Source organism: Erinaceus europaeus, chromosome 9, assembly GCF_950295315.1.
Source record: "Erinaceus europaeus chromosome 9, mEriEur2.1, whole genome shotgun sequence".
In the NCBI taxonomy this organism is placed as follows: domain Eukaryota; kingdom Metazoa; phylum Chordata; class Mammalia; order Eulipotyphla; family Erinaceidae; genus Erinaceus; species Erinaceus europaeus.
Window position 1 is genome coordinate 56543551 of NC_080170.1, and position 13125 is coordinate 56556675.

The 13125-nt window shown below is 50.2% G+C and overlaps 1 protein-coding gene across 1 annotated transcript in view; it reads right to left on the bottom strand.

Moving 5' to 3' along the window:
* Window positions 1-13125, bottom strand: part of LOC103118538 (proton-coupled amino acid transporter 1) — a 58347-nt gene that overhangs the window by 29116 nt on the left and 16106 nt on the right. Inside the window, exons 2-7 of the mRNA XM_007528767.3 lie at window positions 10564-10711; window positions 5796-5886; window positions 4331-4419; window positions 3585-3680; window positions 2650-2734; window positions 812-1030 (exon numbers count right to left, since the gene is read on the bottom strand). Of these exons, the coding sequence (XP_007528829.1) occupies window positions 812-1030; window positions 2650-2734; window positions 3585-3680; window positions 4331-4419; window positions 5796-5886; window positions 10564-10706 (723 nt within the window). The 5' untranslated portion in view covers window positions 10707-10711. The remainder of the gene's footprint in view (window positions 1-811; window positions 1031-2649; window positions 2735-3584; window positions 3681-4330; window positions 4420-5795; window positions 5887-10563; window positions 10712-13125) is intronic.

Below are 13125 nucleotides of genomic sequence, written 5' to 3' on the forward strand. Positions count from 1 at the left end.
CTCTTTTTTTAGATTAAAATTTATTTATTGTTGGATAGAGACAGAGAGAAATTGACAAGGGAGGTAGAGATAGAGAGGGAAAAAGGCAGAGAGAGACACCTGCAGTTCTACTTCACCACTTTACCCCTGCAGGTGGGGACCAGGGGCTTCTCGAACCTGGGTCCTTGTACACTATATGTGTACTTAACCAGGTGTGCCACCGCCTGGCCTCTTCAATTTCTGTCTCTATCCAAACTAAATAAATATTTTTAAAAAACTTTTTTTTTTTAAAAGCTGTGTTGTGGGGTAGATAGCACAATGGTTAAGCAACAAGACTCTTAATGCCTGAGGTTCAAGTCCCAGGTTCAATCTTCAGCACCACCATAAGCCAGAACTGAGTAGTGCTCTAGTGGGGGGTAGGGAAGCTGTTATAGGACCAGAGAGAGAGAAAGAGCTCACCAGGTAAGGCACATGATTTGCCTGTCCTGCTAGATGCATAGCCTGAGTTTGAGATCCAGCCCTACATGGATGCCATGGCCCTGGGGAAGTTTCAGTGTCCCTGCTTCTCTCTGTCATTCTGTATAAAAAAGTGACCCAGAGGTAGTAAAAATCATACAGGCATGAGGCCTTAACTTGGCAAAAAAACCCAAAATATTTATAGCATGGAAGGTGGTTGCTGCCAGTACCTGACAGGGAGAGCCTGGAGTGCTGCCAGAAGACCAGCCCGCGAGGGCCCTGCTCTACACACACACACACGGAGCACTATCTCTCCTGTCTATGACTGTTGCACACGTCTCCCTGCTCCCATGATTGGGGTGGTGGGTACTCGTACCTGCACAATGAACTGGTAGATCATCACCAGGCTGACCAGCATGGTGATGTTGGCCAACAGGGAGAAGATGGACAGGACACGCAGGTTTCGGAAGAACACCAACAGCACCAGGAAGGGCAGGAAGGTTAGCATGTAGAGCCGTGAGTCCATGGTGGGCGTTAGCACCACTGTCTCATTGGTGTGGCAGTTGTTGGTGGTGACATTGGCTGCTTCTATCACCTAGCATGGGGTGGGGAAGACAGAGAAAGACTCTAATGACAAAGGCCAGTGTGTGAACAAGGCTACATGGAAGCCTATGGTTGTAGAGATCTGGTTTGAAGAATTTTAAAAAAATATTTTATTTATGTTGCCTGGGAGGTGGCACAGTGGATAAAGCACTGGACTCTCAAGCATGAGGTCCTGAGTTCGATCCCCAGCAGCACATGTACCAGAGTAATGTCTGGTTCTATCTCTCCGCCTACCTTCCTCATGAATGAATAAACAAATTAATTAATTAAATAAAAATAATAAATCATTCAAGAAATAAATAATAAAATATAAATCATTTAGTAAATAAAAATTTAATAAATAAAAAATTAAATTAAATATTTATTCATGTGGAAGAGGAGAGAAAGAACCAGACATCATGCTGGTACATGTGCTACCAGGGATCAAGCTCTGGACCTCACGCATGAGAGTCCAATATTTTATCCACTGTGCCACCTTCCGGACCACTGGTTTGGAGATCTTCACAACATTTTTTCCCCCTGATACCAGGGTTATCACTGGAACTTGATACCTACACAACTTCATTATTCTCTGTGGGGTGCCTCTCTCTCTCTTTTGAAAGAGGGCGAGAGAGGTAGAGAGGGAAATAGGGAAGGAGAGGAAGCCAGAGAGGAGCTACTGCTCATGAAGCTTCCCCCCTGCAAGGAGGGGCTAGGGGCTTGAACCCAGGTCCTTACACATGGTAATGTGAGTGCTCTACTGATAAGCCACTGCCTGGCTTCTTCGTAACAACTACAAACAACCTTGTAAAACTTACATTCCTTCTTAAAGATAAGAGGTGGGCAAGATATCTTGAGGTTTCTAGATGCATTCATATCTATCTATGAACCTTGAGTATGTGCAATGTTATTGTTCTGGGAAAAGGAGAAGAGATGGAGGAGTAGGAAATTCCACAGCACTGAAGCTTCCTTCATTACCACAGCATCTCTTATGGAGTATCGGGGCTTGAACCTGTGTCATACATAAGGCACAGCAGTTAACCAACCCAATGAACTCTCTCACTGACTCAGCATACTATTTTTAGATAAAATCAAGCAAAAAAAGGGGGTTGGGCAGTAGTGCAGTGGGTTAAGCGCACATGGCGCAAAGCGTAAGGACCGGTGTAAGGATCCTGGTTCAAGCCCCCTGGCTCCCCACCTACGGGGGGGTCGCTTCACAAGTGGTGAAGCAGGTCTGCAGGTGTCTCTATCTTTCTCTCCCTCTCTGTCTCCCCTCCTCTTTCAATATCTCTGTCCTATCCAACTACAACATCATCAATGGCAACAGTAACAATAACGACAACAACAAGGGCAACAAAATGGGAAAACATGGCCTCTAGGAGCAGTGGATTTGTAGTGCAGGCACCAAACCCCAGCAGTAACCCTGGAGGATTATACATACATACATACATACACACACACACACACACACACACACACACACACACACACACACACACACACACATATATGATTTTGTGTTAAGTGATAAAATCATCATCCTTTTTCTTGACCAAAAGCAGCTTGGAAGGCAACTTCTTCTGAGAGGTCTCGCATCCCTTGCCACTCTCTCTGCCATAAATAGGATCCTACCTGTTTAAAGTTGTCAGCCAGGAAGACGAAATAGACACAGCAGAACCCCAGCTGGGTGACAATCAGGAAGAAGTCCACGATGTGCCTGCAGGTATGGAGGAAAGAACACAAAGAGCAAGAAGCTGACAAAGGGGTGCCAGAAGCAGGTGTGAGCAGTGCTGCTCCCCAAACTGTCATAGATGACCACACCTGCCCCCACTGGGGAGGACCAAAAAGTCTGATGTCACAGACCCCCATCAGCAATAAGGAGGTATTGCCCTGAGGGAGGACAGATAGTGGATGCCACCGCTGCACACCTGGATGCAGGAGAAAGGCACTGCTATGTGGTTCCCAAAGTGTCCTTCACACTTCTTGTCTGGAGTGCTCATGAAGGCTGCATCCATGGCAGGAAAGACAGAGCAGAGCACGCACCCTGGACCACAGCTTGTCCTTGGCGGTCCCCTGCCCCCATCACTGATCTGAAGCTTCAGGGACTCTTAGGTCTCTTAGGTCTCATTCTATATCCAGGATCAAGCTGCCTGGATATAAGGGCAAAGAAGCAGGTACACCAAACAGGTGCTGGTGGAAGCCAAGTGAATAGACCAACCAACCCAAGGCAGAGAAAACAACTCTATACAGACTGCTCCTTCAGAGAACGATACACAGCAGGTAAAGAGGTTACACAAACGCTGTGTGTACACTTAGAAGAAATGCTTAAATGTCCTGATAAACACATGAGTAAATGTCACAAATGGTCATAGCTAGACAATCCTTAGAGATCTCCCATGTTTCACTCACAGGGAATCTGAGGACCAGAGAGAGGCAAGATCACAACCGTTCTAGCCACAGAGTTTAGCCAGAGCCAGAGCAAGGTCACACTCTCCCTCCCCACCACTCACATGGTCTGGAGTCCCCTCTTGGGGATCCCACAACTCAGGGCAGGAGGGAATGCTCACCTGCCCCAGTGTGAATGGTCCCGGAGCCAGGAGCTGGGGCAGGACTCCAGCCCATACATCACCGTGTCCCCATAGTCCACGAAGGGCTTGTTCATTCTGGGGGTAGGAAGAGGAAGTATGGGTGAGAGGAAGGCAACAGCAGAGCTGCAGGGCAAGTTGGACCTTGCCAGGTCTCCAAATAGGTCCCAGAATGCTGCATCACATGCTTCTCAGCATCAGCGTGCTGAGCCAGCCACCACAGTGTTTGTGATGACAACCATCTGGTCAGGACCATTTCAGCACTGAACATGATAAAGCACAGACAGTCAGCACCTGCTCCCTGACAGACAGCAAACTGAGGGAGGACACAGAGGTGGCTAGGAAACAGTGTGGGGAGCACAGCAGCCACCTGCTACAACAAAGAAGAGTGAATGACTGGTGGCTACAGAAACTCAATTCTAGGCTGCAGGTCTGAATATATCCACTTATAGGACTAGAGCAATGACAGGCATGGATGACTTATCACACACTTATAGTTGGACATTCTGGGCTCAAGGTCAAGTTTGAACTTGCTATCTTATGCCTCTGAACCTTTGTCCCATCTACAAAATGACTACTGTAGTACCTATGCCCGGGGAGTTATGTCATACATATAATCAACACTCAGTAAAGGAAAACAAACAAAAAAACCCCTGCGCTGCCAGGCTCAGGCTCTCAACATGGGTGGCAGGTGATCTGGTCCCAGGAGGCGGTGCGGAGGGTCTCACCTGCGGCAGAAGTGGTGGGCGCACTTGACGAGGATACCCATGCAGTGCACAGCCACAATGCCGATCACCAGGAGGCTGAGAGGGCCCATCTGGGCAGAGAGGAAGACACAAGCAGGTAGAGTTAGGAGGAAGCCCAGTGGTCAGGGGACTTACAAGTGGCCATGTGGTGAAGAGTCCTGGAAGTGGCAAAACTGAGGCCACCACATCAGCTTTGTGAGAGACACCACATGCCCCAGAGCAGGCCATCTGCAGGAGTCACTTCAGGTTCCTGCTGCAGAGGTTCTGCCTGAAGCCGGGAGAGTGGATGGTGTGCAGAGTGTGGAGAGGTGCACTTCTTCACAGCACTGCCAGATCAGGGAGTCTGCACTTACCAAGGATGGCTCTGTGCTATCTCCAACACCCAAAGAAACAAGGACACTGTCAGACCAGGACAGTAAGACATGGGCACAGCCATGAAAGTTACGGCGCCATGCTAGTGTAAGCCACCAAAGGCTGGGCAGGGAAGGGGTGTGGAGGAGTGGAATCATTCAGACAGAAAAGAATCTCTGTCTTATTTACCAACAAGATGCTAAGAGCCTAGAACCTTGCCAGGCACATAGCCCTCCACAGATACCTTTAGATGGATGGAACTTGGGAGTTCTGTGGTCTGGGGAAATAAATTTAGTTGACAGAGTGCAGCCCTAGCACACCTGAGCCTCCTAGTTCAATCCCTAGTGTCTCATGTACCAAAGAGGTACTCATAAATCTTTTTTAAAAATCAAAATTTTGCTTTTCCTTTTTTTTTTTTTTTTCCACCAGAGCACTACTCAGCTCTGGCTTATGGTTGCGCCAGGAACTGAACCTGGGACATCAGAGCCTCAGGAATGTCTTTTTTGTATAACTACTATACAATCTTTGTACCCCTTCTCAACTGGCTTTCCCCCCCTTAAGTCTCCTGTTGGGCAGCCCTCCTGCTCCATCCTCCATTGCTGACACTATGGCACTATTTACATGACACTATTTACATAATCACTGTTTTGCCTGATCTGTCTTCTTTCTACCTTGAGACCCGCCCTGCCTTCAGGGTATTAGTTAGTCCCACTGGTTAAAACTTTCAAAACAGTTGCTAAGGGAGTTTCTACCATTAGCCTGCTCTTTCCTTTTCTCCACCCCCTTTCCTAGCCATTTCCTTTTCCGACTTGCCACTTCTGTTTCAAAATATATAAAAGTGTTGTCTCTGATCAATAAAGACGCATTGCGTTCCCGCTCCGCCACGAGTTCCTGGTCTCTCTCCCGCATCGCTGAGTAAGCAGCAGCTCAGGTTGGCTCCAGTCGAGTTCTCTCCAACCCAGAGAGCACATGTCCGGGAAGGAATACCCTCATGCTAGCCTGGTAGTCCCCTATGTTAAAAATGCTTAAAATGGTTGGAATTCAACACCCCCACCCCTATTTCTTAAAATTCTCTCCCAAGACAGCAGCCCCTTACCAAGATGCCTGCATTCTTCACTGCCAAGGGCAGACCCAGGAGCCCTGTGCCAATGTTGCCTTTTAGCAAGTGGACTAAGGTCTGGAACCATCTAAGAGACAGGAAGGAGACAAGGGCATGTTAGCAAGGACAGCTAACATTAATGCAACCCTCAGCCCTGAGCTCAGTGCCTTCTGTTTGACCCCAGCCAAGTTCAGAACATCCTGAGATGTTCCAGGTCACACACCCAGGAAAGAGTAGAGCTGGGATTCAGGCCTGGGGGTGGGCTGGGGTGTGCAATCCCAGCTGCTTCTCTGGAGAGCCCATGCTCTCCTAGGGGACCCACATATGGGGGATGAGAGCAGTGAGGAACTCTATGGGCACCTCTGGGCCTGGTTTACCCACAGAGCTATCCACTGCAGACTGAATGCAACAACAGAGTAACTAGGACAGGTTCTGTGCAGGAGGAGAATGGAGAATAAACAAACAGTAGCAACAGCCATACAGGAGGGTTTGGCACAAAGTGGACAACAGTGACAGTCAGCTAGTACCAGATGCCTGGTGTCCTGGGAACAAAAGGGAAGTGGTAGTCAGAGGTCAGCAGTCTCTTTTGCCTCAAGGAGTCCCCTCTGGATACAACTGGAAAACATCTCACACTGCCTGCTCACACACATGTTAACCAGCAGAGAAGCCTGGATCAAGGCTTGGGGAGACTTGCTGGTGAGGAGGAGTATGTGGCCTCAGTCCATTCGAGTGGGGGTGCAAGGCAGGCGGTGCTAGGGCCAGGATTCCTCAAAGGCCTGACAGCAGAGACAAGGCCTGTCTTCAGACTGTTCACCTTTGCTCCCTCAGCGAAGAAATGAAATAGCACCATGATGCAGGGCCCAGCTCAGGCTCCTGCACCTCACACCTGAGGCTTGGTGTTCATCTCAAAGGGTAGTGGTGGAGTGGAGAGAGCAGATTTGTCCAGTGTCCTCACAACACATTTTTTCCCATTGTTGTTGTTGTTGCTGCTGCTGCTGAATAGGACAGAGAGAAATTGAGAGAGGAAGGGAAGAGAGGGGGAACGTAAAATAGACACCTGCAGACCTGCTTCATTGCTTGTGAAGTGATTCCCCTGCAGGTGGGGAGCCAGAGGCTCAAACTGGAATCCTTGTGCTGGTCTTTGCTTCGTACTATGTGTGTTTAACCTGGTGCACTACCACCTACCTGCCCCCCCAGAACATATACTTAACAGCGTTGCCAAGCTCATCAGAGAAAACTAAGAGTGCTGGGCAGTGGCACACCTGGTTGAGTGCACACATTACTATGCTCAAGGATCTGGGTTCAAGTCTCTCACTCCCCACTTGTAGGAGGGAATCTTCACAAGTGGTGAAGCAGGGCTGCAGGTGTCTATCTTTCTCCCCCCCCCCCATCAATTTCTGTCTTATCAATAAAAAAGGAAAACTTGGCTGTCGGGAGCAGTGGATTTGTAGTGCTGGCACTAAGCCTCCGTGATAACCCTGATTGTTGTATGCTTTACATTGGTTTGGTCTAGCTCTCCCCCTGCCAGGAAAATTGGTTTAGTCCTGCTAGTTTCACGGGCCCACTTGTCCCCGCTCCAAAAGAACCCCAATAGAGTTCGAGACTTCTTGGCGCCGCCATGTGAGAAGGATGCAGGAGAGTTCTGTTTGGTGATTAGTTTGGGTTAGTTTATGAATCGTTGTTCGTGAATAAAGAAATACAGCTTCCCGGCCCAGCCGTGTGTCTCTGGTCGTCTCTGTTACCCGCCTGTGAAGCCAGCCCGGTTAAAACAACACCTGATATTTAAAAAAATTAAAAACATTAAGCTGATAAGCTTGGTGTTGGTTGCAAGACGTTTCTTATTTTTCTTGTTTGACTGTAGACAAGATGTACTGCCAATTGATTTTTTTGGATTTTTTTTTTCTTTTTTTTTTAACCAGAGCACTGCTCAGCTTTGGCTTATGGTGGTACAGGGAATCTGATTTTTTGAACAGAAACTTCTCTTGGTTCTACTTTATTTCTTTATTGAGGTCACTTAGGGGTAAGAGATTCCTACCTTAGGCCCATTCTCAGCCTCTGAGGACAGTCTCATAGGGGGACAGGCCCAAGCCTCCAGGATTCTCTGGGACACCACCCAGAAAGGACTGAACAGTGGGGCCTAGGGCTCCAGTCCAGGAAAGAGGTTTGGGGCCATAAGGGTGATGGCAGCTTTGAAGGGGGCTGTGTGGTAACCACCAGATGTTTGTTAGCAAGTCAAAGGCTGAGGGGTGGGGGGGGGTTAGGCAGAGAGATAGCTCACTGGGTAGGACACATAACTGTCATGCATGCAGCACAAGTCCAAGCTCCAGCACCACATGGAGTACCAAACTGCCAGGGGCAGCATCTATGTGTCTCTATCTGAATGAAAAGTCGGTCCAGGGGCCAGGAGCAGTGAGAGCATGCATGCGGGAGATCTCAGCTTCATTAAAAAACAAAACAAAACCCCCAAAACTGCTTTTTATACAGGGAGAAAAAATAGCTCAGCTCATAACTCAAGACATGGTTCTGAGGGGTGGCCCTTCACAAGTTCTAAAGATGTGTCACGAACAGCAGTGAGCCTGCAATGCAGGGTCAGGCTTGACATAATATCAATCTGCTTCACTGAGGACATTCCACCACACTGTTGAGTCTAGGGGGCCTGGGTTTATACTCTAGATCAGCAGCCCTGCCTCCATGGCACTGCTTCCATGGTAGCCCTTCAGGGTCTAGAAGCTACACTGCTCACAGTGGTTCCAAAAGAACTAGAGAAGCCAGCTGTGGGGGGTTGAGGTGGAGGAGTGATAATCTGGGGCCCAGGACAGTCAGAGGGGAAACTCCACAGGCAGCAGGAAGAGGCACTTGCTCAACAGAGGAACAAGGCTCCTGCTAAAGATCAACAGATCGACCACATCATGGTTAGGAAACCATGGTCCCTGCCCCTGCCCCCAAAGCACAATATTCTGGGAGAGTCTGGGCTTCTTGCACCCCTCAACCTCAACCTCCAGGAGAGCTGGGTGTGTACACCCTGGGCCCTTGGACCATGGGGACCTGCATGGACTTTGCTCTCGGTGAACAAGGTGACAGGGCAAGGTATAGGAGACAAGGACTCCAGCCCCAGCTTGTCCCTCGCATTTCTCACTTATCAGAGGCTTTTGGTCCCCAACTCTTATATTGTGCCTTAACAATTCCCAGCCTGCCCTCCTCATAGAAACATACATGGATCTAGGTCACAGGGTATCTCCATCCCCCGAGCCGCACACATGGCAGACCTCTCCCTGTGCCTCCTGTGCCACACTGCATCACAACACCTGGGCCCAATCTCCTCAGAGCAAAGTGTGAGCATCCTGGAACAGGGCCCAACAAGCCCAGGGAAGCTAAGTTCTTGTCTGTAATTTCAAAAAAACATAGGAAACAGCTGTAGGCTGAACACCAGATACAACCCAGTGTAGAAAGAGAAGCATGCAGAACAGCTATGTGGTGTGCTCAGCTGCCAGGGCACGGAGTCTGAGGACTCCCATTCCCAAGTTGATAGCTGGCTGCCTCTGGATTTTAAAGCTGACTACTTTACAGGTTAAATTCTGGATCCATATCCCTCACACATCACATTGACAGGTGAGTCCTGAGAATAAGGAATGAACACACACACACACACACACACACACACACACACACACACACACACACACACACACACACAAAAGGAATGAACACAAGGGACTGCAGAGAAGCTTGGGGGGATTTCACAATCTCTAGAGGGAGGCTGCTGGCTATACCTGCAGCCCCTCTGCTGGGCTCCTAGGGTGACAGGGCTGGGAAAGGTGGGAAGATAGCCTCTTGCCCCCCTCTGTGTGCTCTGAGCAAACTTCTCATGGGCTCACCCTACAGGCATCCCTGATTATGCAGCAGGCACCAGCTGTGAGCTAGAAGCAGCTGGCAGGGGAAGGGCCAGGCGGTCACACATCCACTCTGGGTCCAAGAAAAAAATCTGTCTGGTAAGGAGCTAGGAGGAAGCTCCACAGGAACTGAACGGTTGGGGTTTCAGACAGAAAGGGTTCTGCCCAGCCCTGGGGTGTGGTGGGGGGATAGGGATATGGAGGCTGGGGAGGGGCCACAGCTCTTTTATGTCCTGAAGACAAGGGACAGAGGATTCAAGAGGACTCCCTAGGGCCCTGCTGGATGAGGTGACAGACCAGGAGGCCAAGCAGAGCAAGTGTCCTTCTCTAAATCCTTTGAGACCCAAAACGTAAGCCAGACCATCACACAGCTTCACAGTGGGGCCCTCAGTTGCTCCACTTAGGGAAACTGAGGCCCAAAGGTGGTGGTACTCATCCCAGATGAGCCTTAAGCTTCAGTTTCCTGAGTCAGGATCTGAGTGCAGGGTTTCTTTCTCCTCCCTAGGGTCCCTTCTCATCTGTCCTCCTAGAGTCTGGTGCAGAGTTCTTTCTCTGACTCCCTGCTCCACACACCCCACCCCCCTGACCCCACCACCACTCCTGAGAGTCCAGGTGTGGGTTCTTCCTCCTGCTCCCAAGATCACCATCACCTGACTGTTTGGGGAACAGTTGAGGACATAGTCAGGGGAGACTCTGCAAAGACCTCTGACTGGGCTGGGGCTCTGAGGCTGGGCTGAGAGAATCTTCCTTCCAGTGTGTGTGATATCCCGACTCTCACAAGACATGGGTCTCTAGGGAGTCCAGCATAAGGCACCTGAAGAGAGCTAGGGGCCCAGGCGTGGTGGAGGGCATGGGGCAGGGGCACCAGTACTCACGTTGTAGAGTTGCTTTCTCCAAAGCGCTGGTAGGAGCCAGAGGAAGAGAATGTGCCAGGGCGATCAGCCGGGCTCTCCTCGGGGCTGGCGTCTGTGGAGCTGTAGTCCTGGTAGTCCTCACTGCGGAGGTACTGCCGGGACATGGTGGCTGTGGAGGAGAGGGGGTTGACACTGGCACTTGCTGGTGGTCCAGTGGCCTGCAGCGCCAAGCCTGAGGTAGGCTCCAGCTGGGGGGCAGCCATGGCCAGGGACAGGTGATGGCTGATGGCTGGGCTGAAGCTAGGAAACTGCCCAGGCAGGACAAGATGACTAGGGGCAAAGTGCCAGGGCGGGTCACACACACCTGACTATGCTCCTGTCACAGGCTAGGCGGGAACGGCCCTCCCCCTGAACATACTTCTGGAATGCCAACAATAGGTAAATTATGTTCCCATCCATCTTCCTTAGCTCCCATGGGTGGGCCTGGAACTGCATTATATTCTGTCATTTCCACATGAACCACAGACCTGGAGCTCCCCCTCTTCCCCTCTCTCAGAGGACTACCTTCTCACTGGAAAAGCCCTCAGCAGCACCCTGCCCTGCAAATACCCTCTGCCATGATCCAGCCCACCCTGTACCGAGGTCCTCAGGGCTCCCCCCATACACACACACATACACCAGAGGACCTTCCTGAAAGCAACCCGACACTGAGAAATAGCAGCAGAAATCAGCTGGTCCCCCAGGGCATGACAGCTCTCTACTCCTTCTTCCTTTATATTATCACAGATTTACTCTTTTGCTGTTGTTCTTATTATTTAAGATTCATTTATTTAGCATCCAAGTGGTGGCACACCTGGTTGAGCAGACACAGGTCAAGCCCCTGATCCCCACCTGCTGGGGGGAAGGCTTCATAAGCAGTAAATCAGTGCTGCAGGTGTCTCTATCTCCCCTTCCCTCATGATTTCTGCCTCTATGCAAAATAAATAAAATAAATTGGACAACTAAATAAAATATTTAAATTTTTAAAAAAGATTTGTTTATATGACAGGAGAACAGAGAGAGAGAGAAGAGAAGAGAAGGGGAGGGGAGGAGAGGGGAGAGGAGAGGAGAGGAGAGGAGAGGAGAGGAGAAGAGAAGAGAAGAGAAGAGAAGAGAAGAGAAGAGAAGAGAAGAGAAGAGAAGAGAAGAGAGGAGAGGAGAGGAGAAGAGAAGGGAAGAGAAGACCAGACCATCACTCTGGTACATATGATGCTGGGGATCAAACTTGAGAACTCATACTTGAGTGTCCAATGCTTTATCCACTGAGCCACCTCCTAGGTCACAGATTGCTCACTCTCCCCTGCTACCCTGCCCCCCCCCCCCCCATTTTTTGTTTATAAGAGTGAAAGAGACCACAGCACTGAAACTTCCTTCAATGCAGTGGGGACCAGGCTCAAATTTGGGTCGTGCACACAGCAAAGCAGAGCACTCACTACCCAAGTGAACTATTTCACAGGCTTCCCCCCCCCCCCAAAGACTATATAGGAAGAACCCCTTTTGCAGTTGCTGGGAAAGATCAGTGGGTGTGCCCCGTGGGTGGGCTCTTTCCTCAATGCTAAGGAAGCCACAACACTGGGGGTGGGGCAGGGAGGGTAAGATCCCTATATGAGCTCCCAGAGTGCTGTGGCTGGCTGAGTGTCCCCAGGCCACTCCAAATCACTCACTCACAGGGAGAAGCAGCCCTGGAAAGTGAGATGATGTGATGACCTACTATGTAAGAGACTGTGCAGTGATCGTTCTCCCACCCACGACCAGACTCTGCAAACATCTACACTGCTGGGGGTGGGCAGGTGACAACTGGAGAGCCAACTTCCTGGCCTCTGGGAACCTATAGTCATGAAGGAAAACATCCACAGACCTGGAAACCATCCAGTGTGAGCTGTGTGATACTTAGCAGACTGGCACAGCTGCCTGCTGGGAGTCCTATGGCCACCACCAGATGCTGTGCCCACTCTGTATACCATCTGAGCCTGAGAAGGCTGGCTCTGGGTTAGTGCCTCAGACATTAGACCCCAGAGCACAGGGACAGCTCTCACCAGGGCTCTTCTAGGTCCCAAAGACTCTAGAAAACACTCCTATGTTGGCACCTGAGGGACGTCATTTTTCACAACAATACTCAAGTCTGGGTCTTGGGGAGCTAGTGGGGGGTGAGAGGACTCAGGAAGCCACCCAGCTTGGGTAGTAAAAGTCCTTAGAAGCCAGGAAAAGGGTCACGAAGTGTCCTCCCAGGACCACTGAGCACTGCCACCCAAGCTGCTGTGTTATCACTACACTAGCACCTCTCTATGCCAGTGGCCTGGGGTACCAGCTGCATGACAGCCAGCCTGCACAGCAGCGAGGAACAACTCTGTGACCGGGTGGGGTCTGAGGTACAGGGTGGATGGACTAAAATATCTCTCATCCACTCTTAGTGCTGACACTTCAGGAATCAATGGGTGTAACTATGCAAACACCAGAGAATTCCAGTCCATTCCTGCCTCCTAGAACCAGCCCTCCAAGTGGCCTTGGACACTAGGGACTGAGCCCCTCCTAACTGAGAAGCCA